Source organism: Anomalospiza imberbis, chromosome Z (assembly GCF_031753505.1).
Source record: "Anomalospiza imberbis isolate Cuckoo-Finch-1a 21T00152 chromosome Z, ASM3175350v1, whole genome shotgun sequence".
Lineage (NCBI taxonomy): Eukaryota > Metazoa > Chordata > Aves > Passeriformes > Viduidae > Anomalospiza > Anomalospiza imberbis.
This window is the reverse complement of record NC_089721.1, coordinates 10,235,858-10,256,656: the sequence shown is the minus strand read 5'-3', so window position 1 is coordinate 10,256,656 and position 20,799 is coordinate 10,235,858. Positions and strand designations below refer to the sequence as shown.

At 41.5% G+C, this 20,799-nt stretch overlaps 1 protein-coding gene and 1 long non-coding RNA gene across 2 annotated transcripts; one reads left to right on the top strand and one right to left on the bottom strand.

The window, feature by feature from the left end:
* The first annotated feature begins 206 nt into the window (after positions 1 to 206).
* On the top strand, positions 207 to 16,333 carry SLC45A2 (solute carrier family 45 member 2). The gene is made up of 7 exons (XM_068176036.1): positions 207 to 711; positions 1,798 to 1,974; positions 5,183 to 5,508; positions 9,290 to 9,433; positions 10,628 to 10,751; positions 11,580 to 11,785; positions 15,585 to 16,333. Exons 1-7 carry the CDS (start codon positions 273 to 275, stop codon positions 15,807 to 15,809), a joined length of 1,641 nt encoding a protein of 546 aa, XP_068032137.1. The 5' UTR covers positions 207 to 272; the 3' UTR covers positions 15,810 to 16,333.
* Positions 16,334 to 19,689: 3,356 nt separating this feature from the next.
* Positions 19,690 to 20,045, bottom strand: LOC137464680 (uncharacterized). Its single transcript, XR_010994353.1, has 2 exons — positions 19,970 to 20,045; positions 19,690 to 19,890 (listed from the first exon to the last, which is right to left on the bottom strand). It is a non-coding gene; the product is annotated as an uncharacterized lncRNA (long non-coding RNA).
* Between the last annotated feature and the right edge of the window lie 754 nt (positions 20,046 to 20,799).

Below are 20,799 nucleotides of genomic sequence, written 5' to 3'. Positions count from 1 at the left end.
TATGTTCCCGTTATATGTGTGCTTCATGCGTAAACAGTAATTCCTTAGTTGTGGATAGTTGGGAGCAGTGCAGACGCCCAAAAGCTCAGATCAGCTAATGTGAACACACAGTTCCCCGCCCCCTTCCTGGCATAACTTGTGATCACAGAGCCATGAAAGTATGTGAGTCCCTCCCCCAGCACAGACCGATCCCACCCAGCATATGATCTGGGCCCCATGTCAGCCGGAGCAGGCAGCACCAGCTTGCCACGGCGCTGCTCGCAGCCGGAGCTATGACCTTAATGAAAGAGAGCTTCCACGGGGCTCTCCTGCCCACCTCTGGAGTGCGCAAGGCCGACATGGATGGCACCAGAGAGAAGGAGGAAGCTCTGAGGCAGTCAGTGATGAGGACTGGAGCAGCGGTGCCAAGGAGGCGAGCGGTGGGAAGGCTGGTCATGCACAGCATGGCCATGTTCGGCCGGGAGTTCTGCTATGCCGTGGAGGCTGCCTTTGTCACGCCGGTGCTGCTCAGTGTAGGGCTGCCCAAGAACCTCTACAGCCTCGTGTGGCTCATCAGCCCTATCCTGGGCTTCTTGCTGCAGCCCGTGGTAGGTTCAGCCAGTGATCACTGCACCTCTAGCTGGGGCAGGAGGCGACCTTACATTCTGGGTCTGGGCATCATAATGCTGTTAGGCATGGCTTTGTACCTCAATGGGGACGTGATGATCTCAGGTGAGTGAGGGGCATGCGCTGTGCTGACAGACAAAACTCAACCTAGCCTTTTGAATCAGAAAAAGGAGAGGGGTTCCTCTTTTCCTTCTTAAAATGCACTGTTAAAATTTGGTATCATGTCACTTAGGCACACTGAAGGAGGTGGGGAGCACTGTAGTCTTTGTGTACATTCAATCCTAACACTGCATGTTATGTACCTAGTGCATAGTGTTCTGTAGTCTGTGCATGTGATTGCATTGTATATTTCTTTTGTTGCCTGATAAGCTCCTACAGGTAAAGATTTGCTTAGGCCATATACGTTTTTATGAGCTAAGATCTACCTTGTTAGCTTAAATGATATTATTGTTTTTGTGATGTAACACATACCCAAACTGAATCCCCGTTCATCCCTGTTTTAGGTGGATTAGTATTCAAAATACTCGCCTTCAATTATTGCAGCACTGGCTTGACTCCTGTGTTGTGCTAGTGAAAACCAAAAATCCTTAACTGCTTGGAAACCCTGTTACAGCTGAAACATACAAAATAAAATAGGAGTGACATCCATATTGTTGCATATTAACTTGGGATGTAGCTTCCTAAAGTCTTGATACAAAGTTGTTGCTGACTAGACAGTTGGGGGAGGTGTATATTTAATGGATTGATTTATTCTCTCTTCCTTGATATTATTGATGTTGAATATAATTTATTTCATTAGCCCAGAGGGAGATGTTGCCGTCAACTCTTGATTACCTAAAACAATATAAGGGTTGGACAAAGAGAATAAACTGAAAGTATTACAAAATGCATGTGTTAGGCCACCACAGCATGCCTTGGAGGGGTAAAGGAATAGATTAAGAATAGTGGTGCTCTTGGTCGTTGAGCTTGAAGAATGCTGAGCATGTGCTAACTCAAGGCAGTAAGTCATCCTAGCCCAGCTCAGCACTACACAGACTCAGCTCTCCTGCTTCTCTGAGAGATTCTGGTGTCACTGGACTCTCTTGTGTAACCGGTCATTGTTTAGATTTTGAGGTATCAAGGAAGACTAAATGTGGTTTTGCAGAACATGGTACTGTTGCTGTCAGAATGAGGGTGTTTTTCTTTTTTCAGCTTTCATTGATGAGAGAGACAAGCAGCGGACGTGGGCAATAGTCATTACCATGCTGGGAGTAGTACTTTTTGATTTTGCAGCTGATTTTATTGATGGTCCCATCAAAGCATATTTATTTGATGTCTGCTCTCATCAGGATAAAGAGAAAGGTCTGCATTACCACGCCCTCTTTACAGGTACACTGATCCCTTCTTTTCCTCCCTACCTCTCAAAGGAGGGGAAGGTAATTGCATGGATTTTATCCTCACTGTGTTTCTAATCTTGAATGAACTGATCATCTGATCCTGCACTTCAGTCACGAGACTTTTGTTGCTGGATTTTCATTACTCCAGAGAACAGCAACTTGTGATTGCTGCTGCAAAAATTCTGAAGAAGGCTGCAGGCACAAATAATTACAGCAACACCGGCATGATTTAAGAGTAGTTAGTTATTTTAAAATGTGAATTGTTTGGTTTGTTTTGCGTTTTTTCAAGTCTTTGCTGAGGCAAAAAATAATGGATGTAGCTTGTTTCATTGCTATTGCACATTAAAATAACATTTTTGACTTGTCATGTTACGCAGAACAAGAGCTGCACAAACCAATGGAATTGATTTTCATTCTTCAGCATTGCTCCAGTATGTGCTGTATAGAAACAGGAGTTTTGTGTAAAATTCAGAAATTCACAACTCCCACAAAATAAGTCCAAGTGGCTCAGTTCAAGTTCCTGCAAATGAAGTTAACAGCTTTGTACATTTTTGGAATGTTGCCAAGTTACGGAAGGACACAAAACTGTTGGAACAAGGTTGAAGATAAGGTTGTGTGGAGACCTCATAGGAACCTTCCAGTATCTGAAGGGGGACCACAGGGAAGCTGGAGAGGGACTCTTCTTTAGGAAGATGAGGAGAAAGTTAGGATGTTAGGAAGAAATTTTTCCTTGTGATGGTGGTGAGACACTGGAATAGATTGTCCAGGGAGGTTATGGATGACCAACCCTGTCAGTGTTCCAGGTCAGGTTGGATAAGGCCTTGAGCAGCCTGGTCTAGCTGAAGGTGTCCCTGCCAGTGGCAGGGTGGGTGGGTCTGGATGATCTCTAGAGTCTGTTCCAACCCCTCAACATTGATTCTATGGAATCATCTGTACAGTGTGAGCCCTGTGTTGAGAAAATACACAGGGAAGACATGTAAGCCTGTGTACCTGTGAAGTGACCTGGGAGGAGCCTCCTGCCATGTCTGAGAGTAATCCCTGTGAAAGCACTATACAAAAAGCAGACTACATGAGAAGTCAGGCAATCTTTGTTACAGCAGATTTTTTGTGGCTACTGAGCCCCCAGCAGGAGCAGAGACATGTAAACTCAGTAGCAGTTACTCTGTTCAAGGAGGGAGGTGTAGTAGCTACTGACAACAGGCCAATTTTGGACACATGAAATACCTATATCCAGAAACATAGTTAATATGAGAAACTTAAAGCCACATGAAATCTGTATGATCCATTAGAAACAGATAAAATGTTAAAGAATCTCTTGTTTGGAAAGATAGAGGAGTGAGTCTCTATGTATATTCAGCACAACTCCGATCGCAATTTTTTTTTGGATGATACTAAAAAGTCTCCAAGTTTGAAGCTACAGATTTAGCTGATTCAGTGTATTGAGCTGCAAAAGGGGATGTGGGAAAAATAACATGAAATAAGACTGGGGCAGAGTGTGTGAATTGGTCCAGCATCCTGTGCTCTCCACAGCAAGTTCATCTTAACCCTTCCTAACTGAAAGTTCCCTGGTCTGGTTGAATCCTTCTCTGACTGGAGTTCTACAGCCTCACAAGGCAGTCTTCTCCAGCAATTCACTGGTCTTAGTGTTTGTTTTCCCTAAACTGTAATATTAATATCCATTGCCCTCCATTTACATTTATCATACCCCATTTTATCCCTATTAGACACAGACAGCAATCTTCCCATTTCTTGTCCAGGCTCTGTTTTAGATAGTTTCTTTTTCCTACTTTAGTTCCTTCTTTCCCTTTATACTTAACATTTCTAAGATTTTACTCTCCAGTTTGCCTTCAGTTTTGGGTTTGAACATGAAACTTGATAGCTTTGAAGTTATGAAACCCATGGCCTCCTATTCAAGTGGAAGTGTGCACACATCCAACAACTCAGCAGTCAGGCTGCATTCCAATATCATAATGCTTATTTTTCCAAATGGCATGCAAAGACATCCTCTAATGTCAAACATTCTGTCTGCAAACATACATTGAAAATAACATTGTATAGATTTTCTTGAAAAATTATTAATAGTGTAATTGTTTTTTTATGAGAACAAGCAAGGATACAGTCTCCTGTGAAATGCCATAGGGCACAATGAAAGAGGGCCACACACAAGCAGACCCAGGAAGGCAAAGAAGGTACAGAAAGCCCAGAATGAAATCAAAATCCCATGTGTTTTGGGGAAGCAAGTGCAGGTGCTGTTAGTTTTTCTTAGATGCAAGGCTTTGCTGTAGACTGTTATCAGTTCTACTAAGCAGAAGGGTAGAATTGCTTCCAAATTCTTGGAAAGTGCCTATCCTGTGGAACTCCCAACCATCCATCCCCCAGAGCCACCTGGTTAACAAGGTGTCAGGACTCTGCAAAGGTGCCACCCCTACCAGAGCTCTGTACTGAATGTAGAGGGCACATTCCTGTGCATCTCTGTGTGCACTTATAACAAAGAGAAGAAATTGTAAAAAAACCAAACTGACTGAAGTCTGGGTTTATTAATGCCAAGGAACAAAGTAGCATTCTCATTTCACCCTTTAGTCTGCATCTTCTGAGAAAATTCGTAAATATATATGCTTATAAATTTTCCTTTCTGTTTTCTTTTCCAAGTGGTGTTGTACTTGTATTTGTATAAGTACAAAACAATGCCATTGGGTTTATTTCCTTTTTTTTTTTTTTTTTAATTTCACATGGAGGCAGTATTTCTGTTTGGACTAAGCTAAATATAATAAGATTTACAAATTCTAAACTATAAAAAACTCTCAGTATAATTTTTAAAATGTTTGTTCTGTGAAAACAAAAAAAGAAAAACACAGTTTTTGTAGGCTTTAATTTAGCATCACTTGTATTATTTTCCATTTCAGAGAAAATACAGTTTTAAAGAGTCAAAAAAAGAGATGGAGCCTATTTTGCTGTGTGTTCAGGCAATTTCTGGAGAGCTCCACCTGACAGATCTAAGGAGATTTTTCAAGAGATGTTTTAGTAACTGCTCATGTATGTGATTAGCTCAGTATTTCTATTTCTTGTGATAAATATCTGAAGAGTGATTATTCCACCATTTCTAGAGGGCATCACATATTGAAGGTATTATGTACTCTTTGTTTATTTTGTCAATGCCGGTAGACATTTTTTTTTTCCTTTCTTTTCCCCCACCATTGTAGGTTTGGGAGGAGCCCTGGGTTACCTTACAGGTGCTATGGATTGGGGTCAAACTATACTAGGATATACCTTGGCATCAGAATTCCAGGTGATTTTCTTCTTCGCAGCCTTGGTTTTCATAATCTGCCTTACCATACATCTGTGCAGTATTCCTGAAGTCCCACTCAGATATGAAAACGAAGAGGCAAAGTTCTTGTTGGAAGTGACTGAACCCCTTAAATACAGCTCCATAGAGGATGAAATTAAGAATGGTCACTTAAAATCAACATGTACTGAAATAAAGGCTGCAGCCAAGCCAGGGAAATGCGCAGCTGCGTCACGCACAGAGGTGAGTGCAGAGGTGATTTTATAGTTCATATCTTTGCATCCTTCAAGACCCCTTAATTAGCTATTGCTGATTGTTTGTAATGGAGTCCTTTCACAGGCACAGAAAAGAACCCTCCACCAGCATACAAACACAGGAGAAAGCCTGCTTGCCTTTTTTTTGCTTTTTTTTCCCCTTAGAAAATATTGCCAGCAAGAGGCATGAGACCAGCTAGTTCCGATGCTTTGAATCATTTGCAGGGATGAGGGAGAACCTGGCTGGGTTTGCTGCTCAATGTCAGTGTCTTGATGTCCTCATGTGAATTTTGTGTATAGGATCTACTCTGTCCTTTCGTCTTGATATAATTAGCATAAATTTGTGGACAAAGACTACAGACCATTAATCTTTGATGTAGGTCTCTAATTCTTACCGAAGTCCACACAATTTTGTACATAGTACATGTGAAATGTGTGACATGTGGGTTTTCTGCCACTCAACATTTCATTGAGCACTGAAGTGTTTGAAATTGCTGCCTCTACAGCAGTGCTACCTTGCTACCAGAGTTTGAGTTTTATTTTGAGTCATATTGTAGCTGTGCCTTTGGCAAAATTTTGAGGTGAGAGAAAACAGTGAGTACTTTTAAATCCTCACTGTTATTTTGTTTCTGATGCATTTTTATGAGAGATTTCTTCAACCTAAGGCACCTAGTAAGAGTTGAATCTACCAGAAAAATATCTGGACAGACCGCTTCTAGCATGGTGTTGAGAACAGTTGATCTTTTTTACTGTTTCGTTGATGACTTTCAGTGCTAGAAATCCTTATGGCTATCTCATGGTATCCTAGGTAAGCAAAGTATAACACAATAGTGGGGACACAATTGCTTCTCATTTTAATTCCACTTTTGATTTCTTGGCATTATGCAGCATATCAATCCCTGATACACTGATACAAAGATTTGATAAATCAGGTAAAATGTACTAAGCTTGTTATGTAAGACTAAGCTGTACTAAGCAAACAGTTATAAGTAGGAAAGCAATACTCTTATTTAATTTGTAAGTAAAAGGGATTTATTATCTTTTACTATTTGTAATTTGTTTTATAATAACACTTGGTATTTCTGACTGGAAGAAAACTACTATTACACCAGATGCAAGACATATGAAATGAGCATTGCCTGATGAGAATGCCAGGCAAACACGGAGGGGGGCAGAGAGCAAGGCAACAGTTGTGGGGAGAATCTAACAAAAGCACTGTGATGCTGTCTGAGCTTCCCCACAGCAGGCCAGCTTGAGCAGCCAGCATCCTTCACCAGCACTGCTCACTCTGAGCATCCTCCGAATTGTTAGAGATGCTGAGCCTCATCAATTGCTTGGACCATGCAGGCTTTAAAAAAAGAGAAGGCAAATGAAGATGAGAGAGTGATGCAGTGAAAGTGGGGGGAGCAGACTGTGGTTTGGGGTAGCCTCTGCCTTGGGAAGAAATAATTCCATGGAGTCAGTAGCATGAGAAATGTGGAGTTCCATGTCTAACACCGGAGGTGAAGCTGTGGTGGCGAGCCTGTGCCATTGCCCTCCTCTCTGCCTAGGCTGGGCAGCCTGTTAGAGTCCCCCAGTGCTTTGATCAGTCTCATGTTTCTTTGATGTGCACTTCTTTGTGTGCATGAATTCTAGACACTCACTGCTTTAATGTTCTGTCTCCTGTGGCACATGTTTGCTGAGTTCATTCATTACCATAATCACTTCCTTAAAGAAATAGTTTGGCTTCCTGTTTTCCTGTCTCTTTTTTTTAAATTGCAGGCTTCATGGCTATATTTCTTCTAAATTAAGGCCTATGTTCTCACATGCTAATAGCTAACATGATTATTAATGAGATTTGGTCTGCTACAGTATGAACAGACACCCAAAGCAATTAGCCTTGTATTCTTTTGAATGGTGCCAAAATATTCAGGGTCCACTGCCATAAAACCCAAGTTATATTGCTTCCTCTGTATTCTTATCATCTTATTCCCTGAGTTGTGATATTTTTAGAGATTATTGGTATTCTGAGCTTTTGAAGGATAAGGTGCTTAAACAGAGGCAAACTTCAGCGCGTTATTTAAATTAGCATGCAGTTTGTGTACTGGTATGTTTTGAATGTGTGCATTAAACATGTTTGGTTTCTATTTCCACTCTCTTGAATATCTAAATAGAAAAAAACCCATTTCTATCTAGCTGTAAAATTATTGTTTGTAATCACTTCAGTGTCCTTTGTAATTCCATGACCTTATCTTAAAACTTTGATTGGAAAGGCTATTTTAAAAAGCAGGGTGGAAGAATTACAAATTAAATAAAGCCAAGTCAAACGATAGTAATTATCCTTGAAATAACACTGGAGTCAATCTGGAATTCTTTTGTTTCCTTTTTATAATTGCAGAAGAATATAAAGCTTACCCTGTGTAAAAAAAGACAGTGATGCCAGGAGAAATTCCAAGGGATTTGGACAATATACAGTCCAAGGTGGAAGTCAGCAACTTGAATTTTGGCATTCCTATGAGGATTAAAAACCTCACACTGAAGCAAAGTATTTTCCAACTTTGTATGTGGTGATTATTCATAGAGTAGCTTGCAGCATAGCCTAGTTCAAAAGAAAGTAGAATTGTGAAAAGTGCAAGACTGAAGGAAGAAAGGGAAAAATGACATCTTACAGCAAATTGAAGACAAGATCCAGTTCAGGAATTTTGAGTAATTAGCATAACTTTTGCAGTTCTTGCACATTTCATAACATACATTTTCCTTCACCATCTTTCCCAACACTGTTGTCTCCAAATATCATGAGAGAAAATCAGTGGTTTTCCATCATGCACAGTTAAAATGGTATCTTTTTTTTTCCTCTTTAAAAGCAGTGAACCATGCAGGAGCTTTAATACAGGAAGAATTATGTGTCAAAATATGTGATATACAGTACACCTACAGTAGTTAAAAAAAAAAAAAAAAAGTAATACAAATGATCTGATGAATGTGACTGGAAAAGAAACTGAGAATTTTGGGGCACAAGGCTGAGACAAGGAGGGAGATAACATGGGGCATTAAAGGTAGTGAGAAGATTAGATTTTCCTCATCAGTGAGATTTGTTAACCAGCACCAATTAAGTTTTGATTACGAAATGAGTTTTTTCTCCCTTGGTATGAGGTGTTCAGATGCTGGAGCTCACATTCTCTGTGTGCTACCATGGGGAACCACAGCTTCTCCCTGCTCCAAGGACAGTGCACAGTGGAAAGCTCATTATATTCCCAAAGAGGTAGAAGTTTCCCTAGAAAAATAAGTTTCCGTGGGAATTTAGCACATAGAATGGAAAGGGAATAAGGTCTCAGAAATCCGCAACACATTTTAATTTTCAGGAAGTATTTTGAGCATAACTTTTTTTCTGTGGCAGCTTTAAATTTTCAGTGTAAAGCTGATGGTCTCTATAAATAAATAAATTTTCTTTCTTGTTGTTTCTGTTGTTGGTTCATTGGGGTTTTTTTTTAACTCTCTGAGTCTGCTTTGGCAGAAAATTTCCCTGTAATTCTGCATGTAAATAATTGTCATACTGATAACAGCAAAAAATGTTACATTTCTGTTGGTATACTCCATGTCTTCTATTGTTCCTGTGAATTTTATAAATTTAAGAAAACTCAGTACCCAAGCAACTTTTCCTAGCAAAAAATAAAACACTTTGGAAGTTCAGCAATGAAAAGATACCACTAAGGGCTTCTTCATTTGCTGTCAGCTATTTCATTAGCCTTCAGGACAATAATATTGTATTATTCTTGAATATTTGCTTTTAGGAAAAAAAGCAGATGACCCTTAAATCCCTCTTGAAGACACTTTTAAGCATGCCATCCCACTATCGCTGTCTCTGTGTGAGCCATCTCTTTGGATGGATGGCTTTCCTGTCCAACATGCTTTTCTTCACGGATTTCATGGGACAGGTAAAGCATAAAATACTCTCATTACTCCTTCCTTGTATCATCTCCTCCTCCATCAAAAATAAATGAAATGGTGTTACTATCCTGAGAAAATTACACTGGTGTCAGAGCCATTTATATCTGGATGGCTCAACAATAGTTTTGTAAACCAGCTAATTAAGGTCAGGCCCTTGTTCCAAGCCTGTCTGGGGAAATCATTGGGGAAAACCTTTAGTATATGTAAGGCTATTTGTGTCTAAATGTTCAAAGTGAAGCTCTCAGAGCTGGTCCAAACACATCCATTCTCTGCTTTGGCTTCGGAGCTGCTCCCAGATGGGCAGGCTTTCTAGCTGGGGCAGTACTTGGATGCAGCTGGCCTTGTCCTGGTGCATGTGCAGCATCCACACAAAGCCCCTCACCTGCACTGCAGCCTCCCTGGTCTCAGGCCATGCAGCTCTTTGCACACATGGAGCTACTTGGTAGCAGGAAGTTTTATCTTCCTGCATTTGTCTGTCCTGAGTCCCTTTTCTCAGCAGCTGTTTGCCTTCACAACACCCAGTGGTGCCTTTTCCATGCCATTCCCCGGGACTCTATGTCCTTGACAGTGATCCTTGCCTATATGGATGTCTCTGCCTCCTTCCTTCCATAGTACTAATATGGTCCTGGCACAAATCTATCACTGCCATTCCCTGCTCTACTGTGGTTCCCACACAGTATTCCCATTTCCTTGCCTTTTTTGTCTTTGTAGGCAAGACAAGTGGCAGGGGCTTTTTCCCTGCAGTGTAGATGAACAACTGAAAGAAGAACGTTTTGCTTGTCTAGAAAAGTAAATGAATAAGACAATAACTGTGTGGAAAAATTAGTGTGTTGACAAAAACCTGAAAGAGAAAATGGAAAAAAAAAAGGTAGATAAATTAGGGCAAGAAAGCAGAAGTGGAGGGAGAAAGTTAGTTGGAATTGAGACACTCAAACACAGAAGGGCAAATGAGTTGATGTAAAGTAGACAGTTCAGGAAAAGAGGGTAAAAAATTAGGCGGAGCCTGGGATGTGATAGTCCAGAAGACATGAGTGTGAAACCTGGAGAATTACAAATTGGTGGTTAGGACACTGCTCAACACATTTCTTGGGTGCTCCCTACCAGGGATGGGGCCCAAAAGAAGGAGGCATTCCCTGCATGGAGCTATCCCTGCCTTCTGTGATTTTTGTGGTCTCTTTCAGGTTGTGTACCATGGGAATCCCTACGCACCTCACAACTCCACTCTTTACCTTACCTACAAAGCAGGGGTGGAGATGGGATGCTGGGGACTGTGCATCAATGCAATTTTTTCATCAGTCTATTCTTGTAAGTATCCATGAACAAACTCCAACACTGTGTTTGTTGTTTGCCATTGCTCAAAAACCATAAAGAGATGCCAAATTACCTGGTTTTTTTCTACATTAAAGCTTTAAGGAATGTTACATTCTCATCATTGTCAGAGACTCATACCAGCACCAACAGTTCCTGACCACATGATGAGGGGTGACTTTAGCAGTAGGACATTGTTCTGCACATGAACTGACCCCGAACACTGAAAACCATTCTGAAATTAAATGCCACACCAAATTCCTACACACTTTTTCACCTAGCAATGCTGTAGCTGTAGGCTCTCAAAGGTGATCTCTCTCCATTTGCATTCCCTGTGCAGAAGGTCTTGCCAGAAGTTTGAATCTTGCTCTCCAAAATTATGTGTAAACATGCTAGCACAGCTCCTCAAGAAGATTTTACCATAACTCTTCCCAAGGATTAAAAAACTCATGATCCAAAAACTCAAATAAGTAGCATTTTGGGGGTTGATTTGAGCATCTAAAAGATGCTTGCGGGAAATGTTTTCATCTTTGGAGCTTAACTGCAGGCATTTTTGTGTGGTCTTTCTGTGGATGAGTATCTATTCAGCACAAGTATCTCTGGGTGCAGCTGCAGTGCGAGCTGTAGGTTGAGCTCGGGGTGGTGTGAGCAAGTCTTCTTTGGCAAGTTTATACCTACAATAATTTGAGGTAATTCCCAAAATCGTTAAGATTATCTCCTTCATTGCATTTTACAAAATACATTTTTTTTTCCTTAAAAGGAATTGCCTGATAAAATCTGACCTATTTTTTTAATCTTATCAGCATTTTCACTTTCTTTTCACAGACTTGCAGAAAGTCCTTCTGCCATACATAGGATTAAAGGGACTTTATTTCATTGGATACCTACTTTTTGGATTGGGTACTGGATTAATTGGCTTGTTTCCCAATGTCTATTCCACTCTGGCTCTTTGTTCACTCTTTGGAGTCATGTCCAGCACACTGTACACAGTGCCATTCCACCTCATTGCAGAGTACCACAGGGAAGAAGAGGTGAGTGCAATGTCTCAAGAAGCATTAAGTTTATATCTGTCTGTGTTTATTCAACCTGTTTTGGGGGTAAACTGGATAGAAATGGTGAGCAGCTTTTAATTTAACTCTGACAAACAGAGTTAACATCCCGGCCCCAAACTCTCCAAACAGGCCTTCAGTGAAACAAATAATTATTTGTCATCACATCTGAAACAAAGCAAATCACAGTACATGTTCAGGCAGTAAGCAGGTAACTGGGTTCCACTTGTGTTGTCTTCACGTCCTACCTTCCTTATATCCTTCCTTCCAGTCATGTTAGCAGAGCACTTGACTTCTGAGTGCCTGAGGTTAATAGCAAGCCTGTAAAGGCTGTCAGAATTTTTAGTTAACTGCAAAGTGTTACAAAAGGTCTTACTAATAAACAAATGCCATTCAAGTAGAAACAGCTTTATATATAGTTCAGTATTAAATCATGTACCACATTCTCATTATCTTTCTAAATGTCTGTGGTTGGGTTTTTGTCCTCCACAGCCTTAAATCCTGTTTCCAAGGAAAATCTGGAAAAACTTGCACACCTTGTATCATGTTACTGGGCACAGCAGGATCTTCATGTATTGTAAAGTGTTGAGTTCTTTAATGGAAAAGTTCTCTCAAGTCTCCTAAATTAAACAGCTGGAGACAAGAAAGATTAAGCAGAGTTGGAAGAAATTAGGAAAAGTTCTCAGTATATCTTGGGACATCTGAAGAAACTAATAAAGGCAATGTTGAACCATTGGAAAACCAAATAAAAAACATAATTGAAAGCAGCACAGGGCTAGATCAAGTGCTAGACAACATGTCCTACTGCAGCTTTCACCAGCACCCTCTGAATGATGAACACAACAAAACTCTTTTAATTATTCTACTGAATGCTAGGATGATGTCTCAAAGTGATTAAATATTTCATATATACGATTCCTAATATTTTGGTTAATTTCTTTGCTCCTTCCAACAGAGAATGATCATGGTGTACTATCAACACAAAAGAAAAGACTGAGAATGAGCCCAGGTTAGGGTGAAATTTCAATTCTTACCTCAGGTCAGCCAACTCAGAGAGGAGGAGTAAATGCAAAATTTTTATCTGTTTCAAGACAGAAGTGAAATAAAATAAGCTAAAGTGTACATGAACACACTTAATAGGCCAATATATTAAGGTGTTACTTATAAGACAACCAGTTTTTTCTTGTTTGGTGTATGGTATTTGCTATGACTGATGTAAAATGACATATAATTCTATGTTATATTTTATATTAATGGGTTGAGGTTTAGCTCAAATCTTTTATAATGTACAAGATGGGAAAAAAAAAAAACAAACATCAAGCATTCATTTACAGATTCATGTATTTGTGGTCAGAACTACTGCCACATAGGAACATTGGGAACAGCCCAGCAAAATAAATACAATTCATTTTTCAAAGTGTCTAAAACTGGGACTTTATCATTTCAGAACAAGAAGCAGATATTTTCCCCCCACAATGCACTCTACCAAAATCATGTGCTGTGTTTTATAATGCTGCCATTTCAGCTCCTGTTCTGTGCTGCTGTTCCCTAGGATCCAAACTCAATTTTTTTTTCTACTGGATTAGGAAGAGACTGTTTGTCTCCAGCACTTGTGAGCCTTGTGTAGCTCAAAGGCAAGGTAATAGGGTTTGCAAAAAAAAAAAAAAAACAAACAAAAAAAAAAAAAAAAAAAAAAAGCATCATAATGGCTAAGAGAATTTGTATACCAGAACACCGTGGTGCTGCTGGCCTGCAGTGTAGGAGCTTCTTGCTTATCATTGGAATACAACCTCCTCCATTTAACAGCCTATGCAGGAAGAAAATAAATATGTCAATTATCACATAACTTCCCAATAAAACAGAGTCATTCTTTCTGGAGGAAGGGACCCCCAGAGATCATGTAGATCCTTCTCAAGGAGGGCAATCTGGAGCAGGATGCCCCAGGTCTGGTTTGAATGAGACCTCATAACCCCTCTAGTTAACCTGTTCCAGTGATCCACCAGCCTCACAGGGTGCTAATATGCAAGACGCTTGTACGTAATAAATGAAGGCTTTTGCTCTGCTATGTATATCATAGTAGATACACACATTAGTGATTAAAAGCGGTCCTCAGCAGAGTCGAAGAATCCTAGTCTGGATGTTTGTTTTCAGGTTGCTTTCATCCCTGGCAATAAAATACCTTTGTATTTTAGTACTGATTTTCTTTATGTACTTTGAGCCATAACTTCGGGTTCCTGCCTGTATGTGTGTGGGGGGTACCAGCACTGCTGTAAAGCCTCTGGATGTGGTTCCTCACAACATCCTTCCTTCTAAAGTGAAAAGATGGCTTTGATGACTGGACTGTTAGATGGATAAGAAAGTGGTTGGATGGTCACATCCAGAGTCATGGTCAATGACTCAGAATCCAAATGGATATCAGTGACAAGTGGTGCCCTCAAGGATCTGCACTGGGACCAGTGTGATTCAGTATCTTCTTTAATGACATAGATTAAAGGATTGAGTGCACCCTCAACAAGTTTGCAGATTACACCAAGCTGAGATGTGAGCACACACCTGAAGGACAGGATGCCGTCCAGAGGGACCCAGACAAGCTCATGTGGAACATCATGTGGCCCATGGGAACACCATGAGGTTTAACAAGGCCAAGTGCCAGGTCCTGCACCTGGGTCAGGGCAATCCCAGGCACAAACACAGGCTGGGCATGACCAGACCCAGAGCAGCCCTGCCCAGAAGGGCTTGGGGGTGCTGTGGGTGAGAGGCTGCACATGGCCCGGCCATGGCACTCACAGCCCAGAGAGCCAAACGTGTCCTGGCTGCATCCAGGGCCCCGTGGGCAGCAGGGCAGGGAGGGGATTCTGCCCCTCTGCTCTGCTCTGCTCTGCTGAGACCCACCTGGAGCACTGCATCCAGCCCTGGGCTCCCAGCATGGGAGGGACAGGGACCTGCTGGAGTGAGCCCAGAGGAGGGACACAAAGGTGATCACAGGGATGAAGCACCTCTCCTCTGATGAATGGCTGAGAGAATTGAGATTTTTCAGCCTGGAGAAGGCTTCAGATTGACATAATTGTGGCATAAATTGAAGGGAGCTTGCAAGAAAGATGGAGAGGGGCTTTTCACAGGGGCACATACTGATAGGACAAGCAGGAACAGCTTCAAACTTAGAGGAAGTAAATTTAGGTCAGATATCAGGAAAAAATTATTTAATGTGTGGGGGGTGAGACACTGGATCAGGTTGTCCAGAGAAGTTTTGGATGCCCCATCCCTAGAGGTGTTAAGGCCAGGTTGGATGTACCTTTGAGCACCCTGGAAAGTGTCCCTGCTCACAACAAGAGCATAGGAACAAGATGATTTTTCAGGTTCCTTCCAATACAAGCCATTCTGTGATTCTATGATGATTCTTTGATAATATGATAGTATGGCTCCTTCAGCCATGAGTCAGAGCCAAGTTATTCATGACAGGATGACCTGCACTGTTAAATGTCAGTTTGACAGAGCTTAAATTGACCTGAACTTGAAAATAATGTATAGGTTTTCCAGTCAATTTTCAATTACTTCCTTAAGAGAAGGGATAGAGGGAAAAACTGCAGATGAGAAAAAATTTGGTGGAAGCTTGAAAAACTCACTGTTACTTGTAAAATCTCTATGGTAACCTCTGTGGTACTGGGAGCAGCAAGCTATTGACGTGTCCCGCTGCCCCTGGAGCTGTAACAACGTCTCGGCCAAGAGCTGCACGTTGCTGATACTGCCCTGTTTCTGGGGTTTGTTCTGTGCTTCTTTGCAGAGCCTGAAGCTGCAGGAAGGGGAACAAGCAGGGGAGCAGGGGCGAGGGAAGGGCATCGACTGTGCTGCCCTGACCTGCATGGTTCAGCTGGCCCAGATCATTCTCGGCGTGGGCCTGGGGCTCCTGGTTAGCATTGCTGGCAGCGCTGTCACCGTGATTTCGGCATCCACAGTGGCGCTGGTCGGCTGCTGCTTCGTGGCTTTCTGCATTCGGTACGTGGACTAGGACTGCAAGAAGCAGTCGGAAGGGATCTCCCCAGGGGAGCGTTTTCTTTCTGGGTCAGTAGCACTGGTGCTGTTGCTGTGCTGACGCTACTGGCACGTGATCCTCTCTTACCTCCTTGGATCGGTTGCAATTCCAGAGTTTTATGAAATGGAGACTTGATAAAACTGGTTGCCTTATGCCTCAGACAAACACACACACAGACACACACACACACACACACACACACTCTCCCCCCACAGTGTGTTCACATGCTGTGACATGTGATGGTCTGTGTGGCCACGGTATTTTGATGCTCTACACTGGGAGTCATTATGAAACTCCTCATTACCAAATTGTGAAAGTTAGTGGATGAAGAATGTGATAAATTGAAGTAAGATAAAAGGACAGAGTTAGGAAGAATGTTTTTATTTATCTTGTTCTTCAAATGTTCAAGTGTCCTAAGCTGGGGGCTGTTCCCTCCAGTAGTCAAAAGCTGCAGGAGATTCAAACAGGTGTCAGAGGCCATGCAGCGTGCAGTTCCATTATGATTAAAATGGGATCAGTTAATTACTGGCTACTGTCAAAAGCAGATTTGAGTGTGAAAAATTACTGGAATATTAAAAAGATTGAAGCCTATTATTTAAAAGCATTACTATAAAGTAATTATTTTGTACTGGATCCTGCTGGTTCTGTATGAATGAAGTGAAAGTACTAGCTGAGCTTGTCAGGAAAATCTGTCTAAAGCTGCTTTGCAAATCCATGTGTAAGTGCCTACCTAAAAATCTATCTATGGGAAACAGATGCCATTTCTTCCTTCTTTAAAAAATGGCTTCTCAGTTCTGATGCTGTAATTGAAAAAATAAACTTGGCCAATGTAAGAATTTGACAGCTGGTTGACCACATAAATCTTGACATTGGATATGACAACATTTACCTTAAAGTAGCATCTGTCTTTTCTCTGTTTTCCTTCATGCTTCATTCTCTACAGAATATTCTAGATAAATTCAGTTCTGCAAAGCACTATCAGGAATTATTGTACCTACATACATAATCCCAGTTATTTGTATTTAATTGCATAAGAATCTTCATTCTTATTTTTATAATACTGCCAGAGTTTTGAAAACCTGTTTGTGAAAGCAATATGTTGTATTTATGCTGTGCTTCTTCTGTCCTGAAAACTGGCATATCCATCCACTATATTATATTTTAAGCCACCTGAAGCCACCTGCTAATGTTGTTAATGAATATTGAGAGACTATGGACAAGTATGGTGTTTATGATTGTTTTCATTCTTAATGTTGCACATGTATCATCAACACTGTTCAGAGAAATGCAGTGTTGAGCTTATCAGCTCTTAGAAGCTCTGCAAGACATGAACTGGCAACACCAAAAATAAATGGTTACATTTGAGCATCAAGTGCCTCTGCAGAGATGCATCAGCTTCATCCTTCTTCTGTGTTTTAAAGAGTAGAGTGAGTCACATACTCTCAGGAAAACAAATTTTCCCTTAGGTAAATTCTTATTAATTTTAACAAGCCTGTGGGATATCTTTTCTTGATGATGACTGTAGGCGCCAAAAGGGGCTCTGTGCATGACAAACCTCACCACAGCATCTGCATCCTGCCTTTTGAAGAAGCCATGTTTTATGGTTTCTTTTGCTTTGTGGCTCTTCATTTCACACCCATTTCACACCAGAGAAAACCTGTGAAGACAGAGCCCCTGCACTGTGTTTGAAACAGTTTGCAGGTGCTGAGACAGCTGGAGCACGAGGGCCTCAACAGGCACAAACAGGAGGAAGCCAGAAAATGAAGGATTGTTGTCTTCCCAATTAGCTTTATGCCATCATTAACTCACTAACTTCCATTAACTCCGTATTTCCTGGGAGGATGAATTTTCAAGGGAAGAGCAAGGCATCTATGGAGCCATAACAACAGATAAAGGAGGAAGTGATCTGGTTTCATAGGACTGCACCATGTAAACTTGTGCACCAGGAGCTGATGTCATAAAGCTCTGATTCCACTGTGAGGCTGTGAAAGAAATTTTGCAATGTTTACCTATGTCTTTGTCAATATTTTCTTTGAGGTTTAACACCATTAGAACATTAACATTCAAACGGTCAGTGTTATTCCTGCTCTGTTACACAAAGAGCATGCTGGCCCACAAAGGGACCATAGATCTGTGGCAATGTAAGAAGGGTCCTGAACCTGCAGAGAGAAGTGAGAAGAGCCTATCATGTATATCAGTGCTATTATTTACAGATTTATTCAGAGAAAATTGTTTCAGAAACTCGTACTATCATTTCTCACAACCTCATGATCTTTCCCTTTAAAACCCACTGTCAGCTACAGAAGACAGGAACATTAAAGTCATCTTTTCTCTGAAAATCTCCATCAAAACATCCTGTATTGTTCCCAGGACTGCAAAACAGTATGAGTCTTTGTTAGAAAGAGCAAATTGACAAAAAAGTATATACAATTTGTAAAACAGTGTCTAAACAAAAAGAAAAAAAAAAGATGGTGCTCATACTGAAGTTGAAAATATATCTCAAATGTTACTGAAAGAAATATAAAATGTTACTAACTCATAAAAGGGGATAAAATAAGTATTTCTTTTAGCAATAGAAATGTTACTAATGTATGTTACTAATATAATATATTACCAATATGTGAAAGGGGATAAAATATTTATTTCAGAAAAAGAAATGCTAAAATGTTAAAAATGTTGAAGGTATTGAAGGATTGTACTGTAATGCTATTAATTTAAGAAGTTCCACCTCTTCTGTGCTTTTACACTAGTTCTGGACTTGAGCCATCAATATGAGTATTGACTGGACTTAACATCCACTTTATAGCAGTGATGTGAGTATAAAGTTACAAGTACCCTCTGCCTGATCTTTCTCATCTGGTTTTATTTCCATATACATAAAATCAAATAAAGAAAGCTCCTCTCTGTATCATGTTTATGCAAATGATACACTTAGACAAACCACATAGAATCACAGAATGGGTCAGGTTGGAAGGGAACACAGTGGGTCATCTGGTCCAACCTCCCTGCTTCAGCAGGGCCATCCCAGAGCACACGTCACAGGATTGTGTCCAGAGGGTTCTTGAATGTCTCCAGTGAAGGAGACTCCACACCCTCTCAGTCACCTCTTCTCAGGGCTGAACAAGCCCAGCTCCCTCAGCCTTTCCTCATGAAAGGGATGCTCCAGTCCCTTAATTGTTCTTGTATCCCTCTTCTGAACCCTCTCAAAGATGAGATGTCCTGCGATAACCAACCCTCCTCCCTCCCACTCTCACAAAAATAGTCATGGCTGAACAAAACAAGGCAGGAGACCAAGTCTGTCACCTTATCTTCATGGCACTTCCCTTTTTCTTTCTCTTACAAACATCTGCCACTTACTCCTCTTTAACAAGCAGGTATGTGACACAAGCAAATCCTTAAAGGAACTTCTGATCTCTTGTTTAGAGGACTTGAAGTCTTCGTAATGTCACAAGTATTCTGATTTTTTTTCTCCCGTGTTCATTCTGTGTTTCAGAGTGCTCTCATTAAGTTTCTTTGAGTTGCTTGAAAACAAGCAACTCAGGTGGCTTGTGGCAGATAAACCTTTTTTTCCAGAAAGGCTACACAAGTCAGGATGAATCATAAATGTCTTTGCCTTGGGAGAACTCACAGCTTTCATATTGGTGCCTGTGAATCACTACCAGTCCCTGCAGCATGTCAAAAGATGATGCAAGTGAATGTGGCAATGGTGACATTTGATATTTTTGAACTGTAGAAGGATTGGGTGGAAGTATCTGCTGTAAAATGTCTGTAAGTTATTTTTGGCATGACAAAGCTATAAAAAATGAGCTATAAAAAAAAATTTTCCCCTCTAAGTTTCCAGCATTCATTTCCAATCTCTAGCTGCTCCATCTTGTTTATTTAAGAGGCAAATGTTCAGGGTCACTTGTTCAAGACTGAACTGTGAAAAGTGATTTGTAATTTTTATGGGCCCTGACGTGATGCATCCACGAATGCTGAGGGAGCTGGCAGACATCATAGCCAGGGGGCTCATGATCATCTTTGAAAGGTCATGGAGATCAGGAGAGGTGCCTGAGGGCTGGAAGAAAGCAAATGTCACCCATTCTTCAAAACAGGCAAGAAGGAGAACACATGGAACTGGATCCAGCCAGTCTCACCTCAATCCTTGGAAGGGGCAGAGGCCTCCTCAGGGTGTTCACTGATGACACAAAGCTGAGGAGTGGCCGATACCCCAGAGGGCTCTGCAGCCCTTCAGAGGGCCCTGGACAGGCTGGAGAGGTGGGCAGAGAAGAATTGTCTGAAGTTCAACAAAGGCAAATGCAGAGTCCTGCACCTGGGGAGGAACAACCCCTGGCACCGGTACAGGCTGGGCCCAACCTGCTGGAAAGCAGAAGGACAAGGACCTGGGGGTCCGGGTGGACAACAAGCTGTCCACGAGCCAGCAGTGCCCCTGTGGCCAGGAGGGCCAACGGTGTCCTGGATGCATTAGGAAGAGCATTGGCAGCAGGCCAAGGGAGGAGATCCTGCCCCTCTGCTCAGCCCAGCTGAGGTCTTGTCTAGAGTGCTGTGCCCAGTTCTGGGCTCCTCAACAAAAAAAACATGGAGCTCCTGGAGTGGGTCCAGCAGGGACCTACAAAGGTGATCGAGGGACTGGAACTTCTCTCTTATGAGGAAAGGCTGAGCAAGCTGGGCAGGTTCAGCCTCTAAAAGAGGTGAGTGAGAGGGGACCTCATCAATGTTTGTCAGTGTCTGCAGGGAGGGGTCAGAGGATGGACCAGGCTCTGCTCAGTGGTGCTGAGCAATAGGACAAGACACAATGGGCAGGAGCTGATGCAAAGGAAGTTCCACCTGAACATGAAGAATTTCTTTGAGAGCGATCAATCACTGGAATAGATTTTCCAGAGAGGCTGTGGCTTCTCCCTCACTGGAGTTATTCAAGAACCTTCTGGATACAATCCTGTGCCTTGTGTTCTAGGATAACCGTGCT